General features: G+C 43.9%; 1 protein-coding gene across 7 annotated transcripts in view; it reads right to left on the bottom strand.

The window, feature by feature from the left end:
* The window catches only part of APBB2 (amyloid beta precursor protein binding family B member 2), a 107348-nt gene that overhangs the window by 12432 nt on the left and 76597 nt on the right, over positions 1-18319 (bottom strand). For 2 of the 7 annotated variants that reach the window (XM_009641253.1, XM_035896751.1), the window contains exon 9: positions 8021-8026. The exons of the other annotated variants lie outside the window; for them this stretch is intronic. In XM_009641253.1, the coding sequence (XP_009639548.1) occupies positions 8021-8026 (6 nt within the window). The remainder of the gene's footprint in view (positions 1-8020; positions 8027-18319) is intronic. 7 annotated transcript variants of the gene reach the window in all.

Here is an 18319-nt window from a genome sequence, read left to right as displayed (position 1 = left end):
ACAGGAGAGAAGGGAACAGCTTCTTGTTTATCCAAAGCCTTGAATACCAAATAAGCCTGAAGACTGCTCTCTGATTCTTCTTTCACTCCAGATCCCTTCCGGGTTGCTTCATCTGTAAACCCTTGTTTGACTGCAGCTTGCTTGAAGCTGATTAACATTTAAGTGAGATTTAGCTGCAACCAGCCCCTTTGATAATGAAGATGTGCCGAGTAACGTGTTTGCAATAGAAATTTACGGAAAAGGGCAAATGCCTCCTCTTACCATTTTCCTGTGTTTACACCTTGCTGGGAAAACAAGGGAAAGAAGAAAGTCAAAAGCCTTTACAAAGCCTGTGGCTGGACACAGAGCCAGCACAGGGTTAATCGATCACATCTCATCCAGCTGGAGTCTTCTCTGCCTCAATAGGGTGTGTGCGCACATGAGATTTGTGGGATTTGAACCACACCTCCTGGTAAAATTCCCTTCCATGTCAGTGAGGAGAGCAGCAAGGTGTTTATTGGGAGAATAATATGTATTTTGTTGCAGATAAAAGCTGTATATTCCTAAAACTTTACAACACAAGCGCGCCACTGCTGTTGATGCAGGATTATAGAGATGGGGTACTACATGGTAGATCTTTCTCTTTTTTTTTTTTACATCATTTGCGCATGTACTACATGATCCGCTAGTATCTTTCTGGTTACAAGAACTGGATATAAATCAATACTCTGGAAAAAAGCTAGAAAATCAGAAAAATAGGTAAGTTGCACAAGTGGGCTGAACAGTTAAAAATTCAGTAGAAATTTCTTAATTTCACAAGAGTAAAGGACTGCAGAGAGACATTTTAAAAAGCAATTTAGAGAACTGCAAAGACAATGTAAGGTGCTAAGTAGAAAGGAATTCCATTTTTATTTGCTCTTTTACTCTCTTTAATTGGCAAATGTCTACAGTAATTGACTAAACCTTAGATAGCCATACCTATTTAACACCTGGCTAAGCATCACTTCGCTGCTCAACCCTGGATGAATATAACCACATTAAATGTAATTTATGCTAATACTGTCCTGTTTGAGTAGCAGTCATAGCCATTTGCCACTATTAGGCTGAAGTCCTAGGAGACATCCCAATTAAGTACAGCCTGAAAGAGCAGAACATCCTCCATTACCTTCTCACTATAAACTTACTTCTTCAAAGGAGTGTAGAACTGCATTAACCCTTTTTTGTTTTGGTTGAAAAACCCCAACACCCTAGCCTTGAAGTCTGAAGTAAATTTTTTTTCACTCTTGTAAATCAAAATTAAATTGCAGCTATTTAGAACAACTATATTAAAATGATAGACATGCAGGAAAATGTAAATTGCTTTAGAGAGTTATGTATTACAAATTGTAACAAGAATCCTTGAACCAGAAAATTATATCCTCTGGGCTTGGCTTAGAATTGATTGAAATTCATCCAGAATAGCGTCCAGAAGGTGACTGTTGATTTCTACGTCCCGGCGTGACCATACCAACTCCTGCAAGCACAGGGTCACAGAGCACGCACTGCCGGGCTGCAGGGAAACCATCTCCTGAGTCGATAACCTTCAGGCTTCCTTTTGCTTTCCTGCAAACAGCTCACCAGCCATTTGTGGAAGCAAGAAGAGAAAAGGGGAGAGCAGCCACCACTACAGCAGAGTGGGGTCGGAAGGCAGCCAGCGGGAGGCTGCTATTCACCAGTAAGACAAGAACGTCCATGGGACCGGGGTAAAGGAACAGAGAAAGAGCAAGGAAAGTGAGAGGAGAGACGTGAGAAGAAAAGCGGATAAATCCAACACCAACAAGACCATGCTCTGATGGGGTTTTCCCATGGCATGCAAATATTCTAGTATCACAAGTGGCAGAGAAGATGAGGTGCAAGAAACCCTGCAGCAATAGGTATGACAAAAATTACAGATCTTCTGGATTAACATTTTAAATCTTTAACAAGACTGCTCTTTCACATAGGAGGAAGGGGACTGGTTTAGAGCTGAAATGAAGTCCGGGACGCTGCCCAGTTCATTTGTCTTTTTATTAGGCTCACGTCAAGGAGTTTGTGAAGTTAGGGAGAAAAACCCAAAGGCAAGAAACCAGAACTAGACGAAACAACCAGCATTCACACAAACTGCAAAATCTCTTTCTAGAAGATTTACTGAGGGCCTTTCAACTTCCATTTCACCTACCAGATACCAGACAGACACTGAGCGAAACTGCTGCTTCCCTTCCATGCCCTCCAAAGGAAACCCTTGGCCCCTTCTCCAGGTGACTACACCAACCACTTTGGAATCAAATCCCGCAGGAAGAGGAAGAAAAATAATGAATCCCATGAGCCTTCTTCCCATTCCCCACAGACAGTCACAGTGCATTTAACGGCATAGCACTCCTCTCTCCTAGAGCTGGAAGAGCTGTGGGAGAGAAGGAATTTCCCTGAGCTTCTGACAGTTGCTGGCCATCCTGAAAAACATACAAAAGCCTTGCAATTTTTCTTCACTCCAAGAGCTCCATCCCACAGAGCTCCTGCCCCTCTTTGGCTGCTGCCCAGCTACAACCCAGACTGGGAGACTTGGCTGCCACTACATCATGCTGGTCATTAATTTTTAATCCACGTAGTTAAGATGCGCTCTCAAGTAGGGACTTTTGGGAGACTTTTTCTTATTTCAGTTCTCACACAACTTAAAAATGCGTTTTCCTTGCAGCAAAACACCAGTTCTGCATTTATGAAATTCCCCTCAAATGGTCTGGCACTGACACAGCATAGCTTGTTTTTCTAATTCACGCATAAAGTTTGTAGGGCAAATTATCCCCTGCTGAAAGGCTGTTCGCTTCATTTCTTGATAACGTCACTTGCTAACTCTCAAGGAGGAGCTATGGCTACTTTGTGGAATACTCAGAGGCTTTAATCTGGCAGCCCTAAAACACACAGCCTGCTGTTTTTTTCTTTGATGTCTTATCATTGCCACAGTTCTGCGTGCTTCCAAAATTTGTTAAAACCCTCACAGAGCTGATACGTCCGATACCCAGCTCAGCCCTTCTGAGCAAGCCTGAAAGCATTTGCACGATTTTCACTCCAATTTCCTTCCTGCAGCCTGATCCTCATGAAGCCACAGAAGTCATTCCTGCAGACACACTTCCCACATCTCAACACTGCCCACCACCTCCTCTTCTGGGAAGGGGACGGGACTCCATCAGCCTTGCCACCGCTGCCTTGCTAACCAGAAAGATGGCTCTGAGATGTTACAAATAATTTATCAATGATCTGGATGAGCAGGTCAAGTGCATTCTCAGTAAGTTTGCAGATGACACCAAATTGGGCAGGAGACATTAGGAAAAACTTCTTCACTGAAACGGTTGTCAGGCTCTGGAATGGGCTGCCCAGGGAGGTGGTGGAGTCCTCATCCCTGGAGGTATTTAAAAGAAGGATAGATGAGGTGCTTAGGGACATGGTTTAGTGGTGGGATGTCAGGGTTAGGTTAAAGGTTGGACTCGATGATCTCAAAGGTCTTTTCCAACCAAAGTGATTCTATGATTCTATGGGTGTCAATCTGCTCAAGGGGAGGAGGGCTCTGCAGAGAGATCTGGACAGGCTGGATCAATGGGCCAAGGTCAATTGTGTGAGGTTTAACAAGGCCAAGTGCCGAGTCCTGCACCTGGGTCACAACAACGCCATGCAATGCTACAGGCTTGGGGAAGAGTGGGTGGAAAGCTGCCTGGCAGAAAAGGGCCTGGGGCTGCTGGTTGACAGCCGGCTGAGTATGAGGCAGCTGTGTGCCCAGGTGGCCAAGAAGGCCAACAGCATCCTGGCTTGTATCAGGAATAGCATAGCCAGCAGTAGTAGGGAAGTGATCGTCCCCCCTGTAACTCAGCACTGGTGAGGCCGCATCTCAAATGCTGGGTTCAGTTTTGGGCCCCTCGCTACAGTAAAGATGTTGAGTTGCTGGAGCACATCCAGAGATGGTCTGGAGCACAGTCTGATGAGGAGTGGCTGAGGGACCTGGGGTTGTTTAGCTTGGAGAAAAGGAGGTTGAGGGGAGACCTTATCACTCTCTATAACTACCTGAAAGGAGGTTGTAGCAAGGTGGTTGCTGGTCTCTTCTCCCAAGTAACAAGCAATAGGACAAGAGGAAATGGCCTCAAGTTGTGTCAGGGGAGGTTTCAATTGGATATTAGGAAAAATTCCTTTACTGAAGGTGTGGTCAAGCACTGGAACAGGCTGCCCAGAGAGGTGGTAGAGTCACCATCCCTGGAGGTGTTAAAAAAAAAAACTTACAGACATGGCACTTCTGGACAGGGTTTCGTAGGCATGGTGATGTTGGGTTGACAGTTGGACTTGACAATCTTAGAGGTTTTTTCCAACCTTAATGATTCTATGATTTCTCTTTCTACTACCAAGGACTATAACCCACCCCTGCAAAGGGCCACAGATTTATATAAATCTAATATCTAATCTCTCCAGATCCATGAGCTGTGTTAACATAGTGACAACAGTACAGGTTGCACAGCTAAGATCTATGTTCCATGCTGGTCCTCCTTCCCAACCTCACCTCATGATCATATGGCTGAAGTACTACTGTCAGGGCAAGGAGGACAGTCTATCACTTGTGCCATGGTCATCACCAAGACTGACTTGGAGACTCTGCTCTCTTGTAGCACCAGCAGCACGACGGGGGCCCAGCTAACTATATGCCACATCCAGCTGGTGCTTGGGGGTCAGATGGGTCTTCTTGCTGCTCATCAACTGCTAGCCAGACACAGCAAGTTGAGAAGTCAAGCAGCAACTTAGACCTCAGCTTGTCTTTTAAATGAACTTAAAGGAAGACAGAACTTCAGCAACAGATCCTATGAAAATCACTGACCACTGACTTTACTGCCACACATTTTTCCATGGTGAATGTTTTTTTTTTGTTGTTGCTTAGTTGCTTCACAATATTTATGAAATATGCACAGGCAGGGGGCTGCCTTCCTACCCTGCGCAGCACAGTTTTCAAGGCAAAGGCACAGAAATAAGATAGGTTGTCAAGGCCATTACAGTTGTTGTTTCTCCTTTGTAGCATCACAAAGTGGTGGTTTAATTCCTCAGGATAGTCAGTCTAGCATTTTTGATGAATGCTGAACTTCCTTTAAGTAAATGAATGTGTTATTATGCCTATGAACCTCTGAACAGCCTCTTTGCAGCAGATCCTGTAAATTTTATTTTGACAAATAAGTGTTTGGCTATTTTTGACAATGCTTCTATATTCCAGATCTAATTGGAAGATGTGGGCCTTTGTTTATAAGGAATATTTAAAGGTTTAATAAAGAAATACATCAAGTTAAATGCTCAAAGAACTACTACAGATTTAACTGAAGAAGATGGCAGACTACACTGGAAGAGTTCATCTCTCTAGTGTGATTTGTTTTATAAGCAATGCTTACTACTTCTCCTTTGTTCTTTATTATTCAGACAGAGACCACGGCAATCGCACACAGACACTACCCACGAATCTGCTTGCAGCACACTTTTGTCGGTGTTAGTCTGGGAGGATCATCGCTTCCCGCATGCAGGAAATCTACATTAGATTGCAAAGCCACAATCAAGAAAGTTCAAACATTTCCCTAGGCCAACGCTGCCTAAAGAATTGATTAAAAACCAGTCAAGCCTGGAAATTGTTCTCATTATATTCCGCAAAGCAAATGTGAGGAACAGTCCGCATCTCCAAACCACAATCCTTTTGCCCCGTCCTAGTATCAAGTCCTTGCAATTTAGGAGAGCAAACAAACGTCAAATCTCATCTGAGGGATGCAATTCTGCCAGTAAGAGCCTTTGGAGAGGCTGCAGCCCTTGTGCAGCAAAGCACCTGACTACAATGCCTCACTGTCTGCGCTCCCATGAAACGGAAAGCATTGTAGAGAATCCCAAACGATCCCTTTGTACATCCAAACAAATCAAACATACTGGGGACAACTTTTCTTCGAACTCAAAAGACAAGCGACCAACCCAGCTGGATCCGAAACAAATACCAAAACCAGGAAATAAACATCAATGCTTCCAACTCTTGCTAAACTTAACTCTTAAATCCTCTGCTCTTAGCATCCTGGTTTTTAGTTTTTTTAAAATAAAAGGTGGCATTTTAATACCACTTTCCTGCACTTCAGATTACAGAGAACAACGTCGTCTAAATTTTAAACTCAAAACACTAGAACCAAGTATCAAAATCCACTGCATTGCATTATTTTAAACTGTTCTAGTATTTGAGGGCTTGGGACCTGGGAAAAAAAAAAACAAAACCAGCAGGCAATTCAACTTGACAAATCCTGTTAATAGTAAGGTGAAAAGGTGACGGATTGATATGAATTTACTCACTGAAGTTTAGCTTCTGTTCACCAATACAAGCAAACCATTACGAGCATCGTCAGGTGCATGCCAGAAGGATAAACAGACAGAATAATGGAAAAATGAAAATCATTTACCTCTCTCTGAATCCAGGGAAGCATGAAGAAACAGAAAGAGCAAGTTAGAAAGCACTCATGCAGACAGAGCTCCAGCATATGAAGAGACAGAGTAGCTGAAAGAAGTGCTGTACATTTAACGTCCCTGTTTGTTTGTAGCACAGCATATCCAGGTATACTGCCACTATTTCGACACTTATTTTGGTTGAATCCTGTTGCTCTGAAGTTTGTATTTTTGGAAACATGCAATGAAGCCAACAGGCATCAGCTGAATTTAGAGAGGCAGGGCAGACATATCAACACTGGGAGGTAATCAAGCTTAAAATACCACACATGAGTCCGGGAAGTAGTATGCAGAAAGCATAAATAGACATACAAAGTGCGTGAACCTGCCTCCAAAATAACACTATTTCAAGCAGACACTGACAAAACAAACAAGAGTAATTCTTCAGGCTGTGAAAACCTTACATTGTTTAAACTGAAAGAGTAGAAAGATCATTGTGAGTTTTTTTAATGCCTTTTCCAAAAGCTCATGCCCCAAGGTCACTCATGCTCCTCTGGAAGTTGCACCCTGCAGAAGTGACAGCCTGGGTAACAACCTCATACGAGCAACGAGCTGAAGCCAGGACCTATAAAATCACTACACACCTTCATTTCTGAAGCACTTCAGCAACCACTAACTCTTGCTACAACTTAACCAACGTCCCTTTCCCAAAGGCAAAGGCAGGCAGGAGAGGCAGAAGCTTCCCTGGCCAGGGGCTTCCCATCTCCCCCTTCCCATAGAGCTGCTCTGCCTGCCCTGCTCCCTGCCTGAGCCCCAGGGAGGGCTTGCCACGGGTCCCTGGCACCCATCGCAGCTGGCTAGGGGAGCTGCTGGAGCCGCCGTGTGAGGCAAGCACACCGCTTCCCATCACGGTACCACAAAGGGTTGGCTGAGGCTGGGGAGCGAGGTGGCTTGCTGCCTGCTTCTCCCCATCCCTCTTTAAAAACAGGATACCACTTTATGCAACATTATAGTGTCTGTACAGGGATAATAAATATTCTCCAGAACAGAGCTGCTTAGTCCTGTTCTCCCACCCCTGCCTCCCGCATGCATCTCCCAACTCCCCTCTTTTAAGAAGGGCTGATCTCCAGTGAGCATTTGAGCAAGGTTCATGCACTGTGCGCAAAAATGCAGGACCCTACATCATCCTAGTTTGTGACTGACTCTGAGGAAAAAGTAGTGGAGTGGAAAAATCACCCAGTCTCAAGTAATAAGGGCAGGATTAAAGACAGAGCACACTGAAGGGAAGGGATCCAATTCCTGTTAGACATCTCCCTTTAGCAAGCTTGCAAAGCTTACAAGGATTGATCTGTTACTTAGAAATGGCTTGGTGAGTAGATCTGGAATAAACACAGGCTTTCTAAGCCAGGTTTTAACTAAACGTGCATATGGTTAGCTAATGCATCTGTCCAACACGGGAGCACAAGCCACACACACGGATGCATATGTACATAGCTAGAGGTTTAATTTCTTTCTTATGTCAAGATAAAACCTCTTCTGATGCAACTTGTATGCATTGTCCCTTGTAACCTCCATGTGGTTCCCTGTGAAGAACAACCGTTCACTGGAACAACCTCTGCATGGATGTGACAGAGTCCCCATCACAGGAGATTTTCAAGATGTGACTGGACAAGGTGCTGGAGAATCTCATCTTGGCCCCCTTTCCCATGAAAGGTTGGATCAGATGGTCCTCTGATATTCCTTTCAATCTGGGCTGTTCTACAATTGTATGAAAGCAGCCAGGTTGGAAAGAAGATCCGTATTTACAAATGTAATGGACATTCCCAGACATTTTACAATGGAAGTGTGAGACTTAGCCTCATCATAAAGAAGGAACGTAGGGCGCTCTGCTCCACTTCCTTCCATGCAGTGAACTGGGAGTTTCCCCTTTTCAACATCCAGTGGTGACCTGTGTGGATCTCTCCAACCAAACCCCACACATTCTTTTGCTTCAGCTGCGTGGGCTTTCTACTGGGCTTTGCAGAATCAGCAAGGGCTTCACCATGCCTGTTGCTAACATTTTAGAAATTCAGAGGTTAAAATTAGATCTCAGTATTGCAAATACAGGAAGTTATTCAGGCCTAAACAGTCCTTGATTCTGTATTTCAGTGCCAATTTGAAAACCAGAATTGAAAAAGTAATATCACTTTTACTTTCCTGGAAAACAGTCAATGTTTCTAAGTAGTCGGAGAATCAAAATATATATAATTGTCTTCATGCATTAATCACTGGCTCTATATGAAGTGGACAGAGATTACCTCTTAGAACAAAGTCTTGGATCTAGCAGATTTTGAACACAGTACAATTAGACGCAAAACATGACCTCCTGGTGCAAACTCTGGAAGGGAGATCTGTTAATTCCCCTACCATTAGGCAATGTACAAGTGTACAGAACAATCACCATTGTAGCTGCAAGGACAAAGAAAAAGCACAGGAAGAAATTCAGGAAGGTGATAAAAAAATACAAGCAGTTGGGCTGCTGGACTTCCCCGAGCAGGGCTCTGGCTGGGGGAGTCCCACACCATGGGATACATGTGAATCAAGGGGAGCTGTATCCTGCTTCTAACCAGTTAATTACAGCTTTGCAATTAACCCACTATCTCCTCATACAGTGTCTTGTAATTTATGAACTATTTTCACACAAAAGACTATTTGCCTGTATTGTCTTCACATTCTGGTAGCTCAAATATGGTTGAACGATTTACCTTTAAAGTTAAAATAAATAAATAAATTTTTAAAAATTCACCCCAAGGCTAAAAAGCAGACATGGAAAGTTTCAGTTCAAATGGCAGATTTTGGTGCTGGCTCTAAGTGCCAGAAATGTTGCAAGAGCAGCTGCGCAAGTGCTTTGCTATGGTGCTCTATATATCCTTTCCCAGGCTGACTGAGCTAAAAGGGGTCAAGCCAGAGCCTGCCAATAATGTGGGAAGATGATACCTAGAAAATTGTGTCAGGGCTGCTACACAGGATTTGAGATTCATTTGTGAGGGGAAAAGGCCAAGACCTCCAAGGAAAACAGCCTGCGACCTTCCAGCCTGCAGAGGCAGGAGAAAGGAGCCCTCCCCTAGAGCGAGCCCTAAGGGGATGTTGCCTCCCTGGGAAGGGGTGACAGTCTCCCCCTCCCCACCACATCTGCCAGGCCCATTTACTCCAGGCTGTTTTCCAGTTAGCGCCTTTGGAGGCAGCACATTATGGTACTGCTGAGGGTGCCTGCATCCCTGATCACCCCCTTTCCCTCACACTCCTCTCACAGGGCAGGGACACAGTGGAAGCAAGACAGTTGCAGAGAGTGGTGTAACTGATGGGGCACCGTCCTGTGAGACAGGTCTTCAAAATATGTGACACTGATTGAGTGTAAGACAGTTTCTCCTTCCAGCCCCAGGTTTTGTACACCAGTGACTGATGCCAGTTGCGTCCTGGAGGCTGATCATTGATTTACAATGTTGACCCCACAAGCTGAAGTGTAATGGAGGTTTCACCGGGAGGTGAACAAACTGAGAGGCATAGTCCTAACACCCCTGAGCCCCAAAAAACACCCTCCATGTAGCACTCATGAGGCTGTATCTGGATTGCTGCATCCAGGTTTGGGCCCACCAGTACACAGGAGGGAACGACAAACTGAAGCATGTCCATCCGGGGGCCACCATGGCTGCAGGAACCATGCTTGTTTAGCCTGAGGTGAGCTTGTTTAGCTTGGAGATGAGTTAACAGGATCTGATTAATGTCTCCCACTTGCTCATGGGAAGGTTTAAAAAAATAGAGCAACCCTGAGTTTCTTTGCCAAGAGAGCAGGTAAGCCCCCAGAGACATACTCCAAGAGGCCACATGATCACTGTCCTTGGAGATTTTTAAAAGTATCAACAAGGAACAGCCCCAAGGTAATCCTGAACCTGCCCAGCTTTGGGCAGGAGGCTGGTGTAGGTGACTTGCTGCAGTCCTTTCCAGAGACTGTAACAGAAATGTCTCAACCCACGAGAACGGAGACGTGCTGTGCAGATGGACATGGTGATGCCATGCTTACGGAGATGACCAGCCTACGGGCCTGTCTCAGTGACAGGCAGAGGGAGGCTGGCAGGGGTGAAATGACATGCCTGAGAGCCCCGGCGGCTCAGGTCCCTTGCACACCCATCCATCCCTGTGACCAGGACGGACATCCTGGACTCCAAATACTCCATGGTTGCTACTGTTGTGTCTTCTACTTCAACAAGGGCCACTGCAAGACTACAATGTGACGGAGAGCAAACCATTCCAACAAATGCAACATGTTTTGTTCTTGTTGGTGTCTACAATAAGGTATTTAAGGATCCAGGTGATACTCCCATGCTTGACTAATGTTTTAGTGGGACACCGCGCTGCACAGGAGCGTGGGAGAGAGTCGGGAGTCTACTACCCTGTACCTGGCAGAGTGAATTTAAGTCTACAGCCCAATCATTTTTGTGACTGATTCATTCAGCTAGCAGGGTGAAGATGTTAACACTTCACACCTCTTTATTCCTGTAGCTTCCCCTGAAGTCTAGCTGACTACAACTTCCCCAGTTGCCTTTTATGAGCAGATCAGAAAAAATAAGGCTACCACATGTCACCTAGACCCTGAGCAAGTGCAGAGGTCTGCCCTCCAACCTCCACAGTCCTTAAACATTTTCACATGGGACTACACACATTATGATCAGCCCTGGCCATCTCTCCTCCTAAGAGATAACAACCAGCTGCAATGTCTTTACTTTCAATTACTGGAGAGTTTTAGTGGAGTAAAACACATTTTACTTGATTAAAAATAATGATGCATGGCACAAGCCTTTCATCTTTATTTACAGTTATAAGTACTTGCCCAAGCATATTCTCTGAGGCACAGAAGAGGCCCTACTCTGGTTTTCTAATTTGTAATTACGAAGTCTAGTGGCACTTAATGCAGCAAAATATTTATATAAAATGTATTTACACCTCAACAACATAACATGAACAAATAAAGGAAACAAACTTCATTTCTGTGCATTTGGAAGTCTCTCTGTTGCTTAGACCATGATTATATCCTTCACTTATGTATGCCATTAGAGAAATACAGTTGCTTTCACTGAAAGGAAAATGGCTGTGGTTTATAATTTTTCTAAGGGTTGGGTAGCTTTTTAACCTTCTAATTTTTTAAATAGTCCTTAAGCCTTTTGTCTTCCAACAAGCATCAGACTGGCCTTGAGTTTCTGGACCCCTGTCACCGCCAGGAGGGAGACTGAGTAGAAGTACAACTTAATGCTTTCTGTAGAAATCCCCTGCTCACTGTGGGCCAGATTGTGCCATCAATTTTTAAGCAATTCTCCACTGGTAGCAAAGAAGATTTCTGCTTAAAAATTGATGGCTTGATCTAGCCTTCTGTTGCTAATCATATATTATGAAGACTACTATAACCTAGTCAGATTCTATTTTTAAAATAAAAAGAAAATATGAGGCAGCCTAACACATCATATGAATTCACATTTTGTAAAGACTTAGTTGTAACTCATGAGACTAGAGGCTCTGAATCAGTAAGTCCCACCAACAATTTGGGTGCTAGACATCACATTGGTATCTGACAGGCAAGCGGGTTCCTTCTTATTCCTCAAGTCCTCTCTGAAAATAAGCCACCTCGGTCACTTCACCGTTTCTTCAGGGTTTCCCTCATCTGCACACACTAAATGACAGTTACTGAAGACCTGAGATGAAAGAACGAGTGCACTTACAGCTCCGGGCAGCACATGGCCACCCAGGTACCTCCTCTCCTGATGTAAGCCGAGGTGTCTTGCATAAACCATGGCAGACCATTGCTTTTCCTCACCTTAAGAAATGTTAGCTTTGGCTTGTTAGGGAAAATAAACACATTTCTGGCAGTATGAAAAGAACTTTGAACTGCAGGCCACCTTCTCCCCAAAATCACCAGACCACCATTTTAGATGGATGAGTTTGGCATGAGATTTTCTGGTTTAATTTTAAGAATTATTAAATTCAGCCACAAAGATATTCCACGACACCGATTTGGGAACTTCTTAAAACACATAGAGAACACTTTAATATCATATCAAAATACAACAACAAAGTATGGTTTCCCTAGCAGGTACCAAATCAAATTCGGGCACATGCCAGTTATTTTCTAGTAGGAGGAAATAAAACTGAACACTGCTTACTGACTTGGTATTCCCTGCTTTAGAATAGTTAAATTTCAGGTTTTGACCTGGATTAACTTCCCCCAGAGAATAAAGACATCTCAGCCTCTCTCAAACTACACTAGGGCAAAGCCTGCACTGTAACACAAGTTAAAGCTATACAGAACAGTTGAATCAATACTAGCACTCTAATATCAATTAGGTCAGAATTGTGCCCACAGTAACACAGTTTTCCTTCACGTCACGAAACACAGGGAACTCTGAACAGCAAACCAGAAAGCCTTGCCCAAACCCAGATTGTAACCATACAAGAAACACCACGGACATTCACTGCACACCTTAATTATCTAAAATACTAACACACAGTTTGTTTGATCCTCATCTGTACTCCAACTGATCAGTGTTTAAAGTATCTTCATAGATAGAGTTATTTTATTTATTTATAAACATCCACTGCTGTAGAAGGGAAAACCAATCTGTATTTTATAAAAAAATATTCTAACTACTATTACATAATAAAGCCCCACTATCTTCTTCTTTCCCTCTTTTAACTCCTTATGAAAAAATAAGCCAATTTTTACTGAGAAATGCTCCAGGGCTAAATAATACCCTTTTCCTCACTCACAAGTTGTTATAATTACATTAACTGCAAGGCAACAGCTACAAAAACATAATTAAAGCCATAGTTTTAAGAGATGAAACACTTCATATATTTCCCTGATAGAGATCAAAACTCAGCAATGTTTGGTATCCTTTAAGAAAGCAAAAATTACTGCACAGAACAGGGGAGAGCAATGAGGTTCCATAACATGCGAGAAACCTAATTTAAAAGTGAAGCTGCTGAGTTTAAAGAAAAAGATAAATGTGCTTGTCTCTCTTCCCTTCTCTCTGCACCCAATGTAATGAGGATTCAAAGCTAGATATCAATTAACAAATCAATGAAATTCCTCCTGCTGCAAATTCTTTATGAATACAGATAGGATTAAGCAAGCACAGAGACCTCAGGACAATATATTACATTTAAATCATGAAGTTTCCTCTTCTGTCAAAAGAGCCATTAACAATTTCACTTCAGCTGAATATATCTTTACGTGCACATATCCCCACACATAATGTAACACCACTTCTGTCTTTAAACATCTTTACTTTTTTTGGAGCTCTTTCAAGATTTCAAATCACACAATCTCCATTGTCAATTATGGACTGAAAGAAGAAAGCCCAGACCAGCGAGCTAGAAGTTAGCTGAGAATTACACATAGGTAATTACACAGGGACTGTATGTTTGGGGAAAAACACAGGGAGGTTTCTTCTCTTCAGTAAATGAGGTTTCTGCTGTTGTTAACTACAGCATCTTTTCATCCATTAATACAGCATTACCAGTAAAAAAAAAAAAAAAAGATCATCCTCTACAAATCAGGCTGGTCAATATGCAGCCAGTAACAGCAGCCAGTTTAGGAACATGTAATTCTGAGTTGAACACAGACCCCCAACCCTATTAATCATCAAGATCCATTAGTTAGCTGACTGCTCAAATGAGCAACATCTGAAGGGATAAAGGAGAGGCAGAACAGAATCAAATACTTACCACTCAGCACACAGTCCAGCATTTCTGCTACAGTGCTCTCCTGAAGGCTGTTAAGTGTCAGCTCTTGGAGGAAAGAAATCTGACTTGCCTTTGTCACACGAGGAGCTGTAATTTGCCTTGCAGGCATCCATACAGAAGCTTTAGACTAATGAACCATAGCTTTGAAAATACAGCTCAAGACAAAGGCTAGTTCTAACATGAGATTGTTGTCTGGGGGGGAGGCTGAGGGGTTTTTCTTCTCACTTTTTAAGTTTCTTACCTTTTTGTTGCAGCAAACAGGAATTTAATGCCAGGCACGTCATACACAAACGCCCAACTCAATGCTCTGCCTGGTCCTTGTCTCCGTTAGCATGTACCTATGCATCGCATGATGCAAAGTGGACTTGATGCAGCCGTGTACTTGTACTTCAACGACGGGGGCCAAATACCCCTGAGAACAGCAGCTCATTCATTTTGCATCGAGTTGAAGCACATCATGTCAGCTCCCACTCTCCTCACGGACTGTGCACGCTTGTGTTCGCCGGCTCCAGCTGTGAGCGAGTGGGTGCTTCTCCCTGGAAGGCACCGCTCCATCAGGGGTGTGTCTTTTCCTCCCTTCCCATCGCCTCTATCATGTGCACACTCTGACCCGCAGAAGAGGCCCCTCTCCTCCCCCTCTAACAAATCTTCACTGCTACACCTTGTGTTTCTAGCCTGTAAACTTCCAAGATTAATCTGCTGTGACAGAAGCAATCTTTTGGGGAAAGCTGATATGCACAGGGAGTCTCCCCCTCCCAAGTTTCCAGCCCAGCGCAAAGCTTTCACAGCGTGACTCTGAACTGAATGCAACAGAGAAAGAAAGTCTCTTTAAAAGGCAGCAATGATTTACGGCCAAATCCAGGAATTCAGACAGAAGTACAACTGCATTTACTCCAATGAAATTACACCTGCTTATGCGAGAAGTGAGATTTATCCTTGAGCTGTAAAAACAAACACACCAAATAATTTGATTTTCCAGAACTGACACATGCAATAACAGTAAATCTAATTTAGAGGTGTTGCTTGCACTAAAGGTGACAGTAAACACAACGCCCCCGGAGCTCCAGTTTTTATTTGGCAAAACTCCCCATCAAACATGGTCAACCAGCAATAAAGAGCTGCTTCCCCAGGGACTGCACTCAAAATACAGCAGGGCTTAAACCCCATCCCAGGGTGTTCAGCTTTCACACTACCTGTGGCATTGCACATCCCTCCCCCTGGATGCAGGGGAGGACTGGGGGGACGAAACCCCGACTGAAGCAAAACTGCAATGGTACGAGGACATGGGTCACCACCCTGCACATCGCTCTTCTCTGTCCAAGGGACTCGCTCCTTCAAATGTGCCACCAGAGCTGCTCATGGAATCACACTCGGCACTCCTCAGGGAAAACAAGCCAACGTGGCAAATGCCCACCAACCAGCCTCTTTAAACTATCTGAGCTCAACGTCAGTGAATGCAGGGCAGGGAACGCGACCATGGGTATTTCCACCAGCAGATTTAAGAGGGTGAAAAGCAGTTAAGGACAGTTTTCTGGCAGTCACTTCTTCCAGCCGCACAGATGCATTGGGAGCAGGATGTTTGTTCACAGCCTAAATATACCCTGAGAGTCTAGCGAGGTTCCTTCCTTCCTTCCCTCCTGCGTGTCATCAACAAGGTTTGGCAGGACCAGTTACGCTCAAGCGACAACCTGTACCATCCTGAAAGCTTTCTGATGATTTCTATGGGAGTAACAGGTTGGGATTTAATAAACAAATCTGTTGATGCTGCCTAAGAAACAGATCCAACTTTTTCTTTCTTGGATATGCTGGATACCCAGTGCTAACAAGAATTCAAGGCCATGTAATAAATTTTGCACTGAAGCAAACAAGTATGTTCTTGAAAGTCTTGACACAAACACAGAACTCACTTGCAGGGAAAGAAAGGGACATTTTTATGGACAAGCAAAATGGCACCTGAAACTGGTTAAATGCAGTAAAATATACATGCACTACATTTGTAATCCAGGTTCCAATATGCACCTAACTTGTTTAAGTTTGCAAATAAAGACAGAATTAATCTGATAACTATGACAACTACCCTCTCCATTGCTGTTCTCCTCTACTACTCTCAGGAAGTAGCACACGACAGGATATGGTAGTTTTCCAGCTGGCCAAATGACAGCACTCATGAGAACAATGTCACACTCCGACTTAAAAGGTTTCTAAGGAGAGAAGCCAGACTTTGCCGTTTTAATATGCTGGAACAGTTTGTGGGATAGAACCACTCTTCCCTGAACCTCTCTTCAGTACAAGAAAAGAGATTCGGCAGAGCTTTACAAACCTGTAAAAATAAGTATAATTTAAATTACATCCCGGTTTTCGAGTTTTTAGCTGGCCATCCAGTAAACGAACGGGGACTGAATTCTAATCCTGTGTTGGCTGTGATATTTTGGTACGTGACAGATGCGACACTTACTGCCTGGGCACCTTCCAGTAAAGCTAGATACAGATACGAACATGCTAGCTCTGTTCTTGAGAAATAACTTGCCCTGGTATCAGCATTTCAGCTTCCCTTTCCCTTGCCCCACACTCTCTGTTCCTCTAAGTTCGTTTCTAGTTGCTGTCTATGGAAAGGCAACAAATTTACCTCTGCCACTAGCAATAGGAAAATCTCTCAGGGCTTGGCCAGCAGGCAGTTTCTGAAAATGGAAAACAATTTGGGCCCAATGTCTTCCCATTTGTGCACACGCAATTCACTTAGCAACTACAACTGTGCCTCGTGTCTTTAGTTCTAGCAAAACTTAGCGTTATCAATCCTCAATCCCACCCAGAAATGTGAATTCAAACATGAATTTAAAATTTTAGGTATAGGCTTGGGGGGTGGTGGTGGTGTCTGATTTCTGATTCCTTAGGGTTTACTTGGCCAAATACATGTATTCTGAAAATGAAAGGTGAAACTCACACAGAAGTCTTCTTTCATGAGGTGGCTTTTAAAGAATAATCATCAATAACTCAAGTTTTGAAATGAGTCATATGATTCTATGATTCTATGGAAGTTGCAGCATTTGACACCGGCTGCCGAATTTGGTTGACAGGCTCTCCCCAGCAACAACTGCTACCACAAACCATGTGAAAAAAATTTCCAGTGCGAACACTTTACTGAGGCCCATTTCCCACTGCCAGCCAGCGTTGTGAGCTTGCAGCCAAATCACTAGGCAGGAGGAGGGGCTTTTTTACTGCACTTGACCTACAGGCTGCAAAAGAAATGAGCTTGCAGCAGGTAACAGGTCAAATTTACACTGACAAAAAGATCACAAGCAGCCAGCCCTGGAAAGGTGAAAACTGCCCAGGAGAGCTCTCAGCTGACGCAGATCCAACATATTCAACTCCTGCACTGCCACAAATGCTGAATTCAAGGCAGTGGGGGTGTTTGGGGCATGCCTCGTGTATAAATACGTGTTATTCCAGGCTCTCCCAGCTATCACGTGCTGCCTACTCTCATGGGTCCCCAGCTGGGTTATATGTCCCCAAGCTGCTGTGTTCCTCACTGTAGATAAGGTTCAGCCAAGCTCATAATCAGGGAGTGGATATTTAACCGTAAAGAATCTGGGCAGATCTCCATGCAGTTGGCAGTGATGATGTGCCCAACTCTGATTAAACTGCTGTCAAAGCCTAATTCTCTTATGAAAATTTATTCCATAGGTGGCTCCCTCTATATGCAGTCCCTACTGTTGACATATCATCCGAGAGATGTGTAACTAAGTCTAACCTCGGTACTGCTGAAAATGGTGTGAAGGGCAGGCGGCTTCAATCGACTCCAACTGGTTTGGGAAGGAGGATGCTATTTTTTGTTAGCATAGCCTCCACTGAGAGGAAGCAACAGACTGCGTATGCGCCTAAGTGCATGACCACGCAAAGTCAATAAGGTACACCTGGAGTACCGTGTCCGGTCTTGGCCTCCCCATTCAAGAAAGATGGAGGAACTCCTAGAAGAAGTCCAGAGGAAGGCAACTAGGATGATAAAGGGACTGGAGCACCTCCCCTACGAGGAAAGGCTGAGAGAGTTGGGCTTGTTCAGCCTGAAGAAGAGAAGACTGAGAGGGGACCTTATCAACACATACAAATATCTTAAGGGTGGAAGTCA

The sequence above is a fragment of the Egretta garzetta genome, unplaced genomic scaffold (genome assembly GCF_000687185.1).
Source record: "Egretta garzetta isolate BGI_Z169 unplaced genomic scaffold, ASM68718v1 scaffold256, whole genome shotgun sequence".
Classification (NCBI taxonomy): Eukaryota; Metazoa; Chordata; class Aves; order Pelecaniformes; family Ardeidae; genus Egretta; species Egretta garzetta.
The sequence above is the reverse complement of the archived record's forward strand: the minus strand, read 5'-3'. Positions and strand labels throughout refer to the sequence as shown.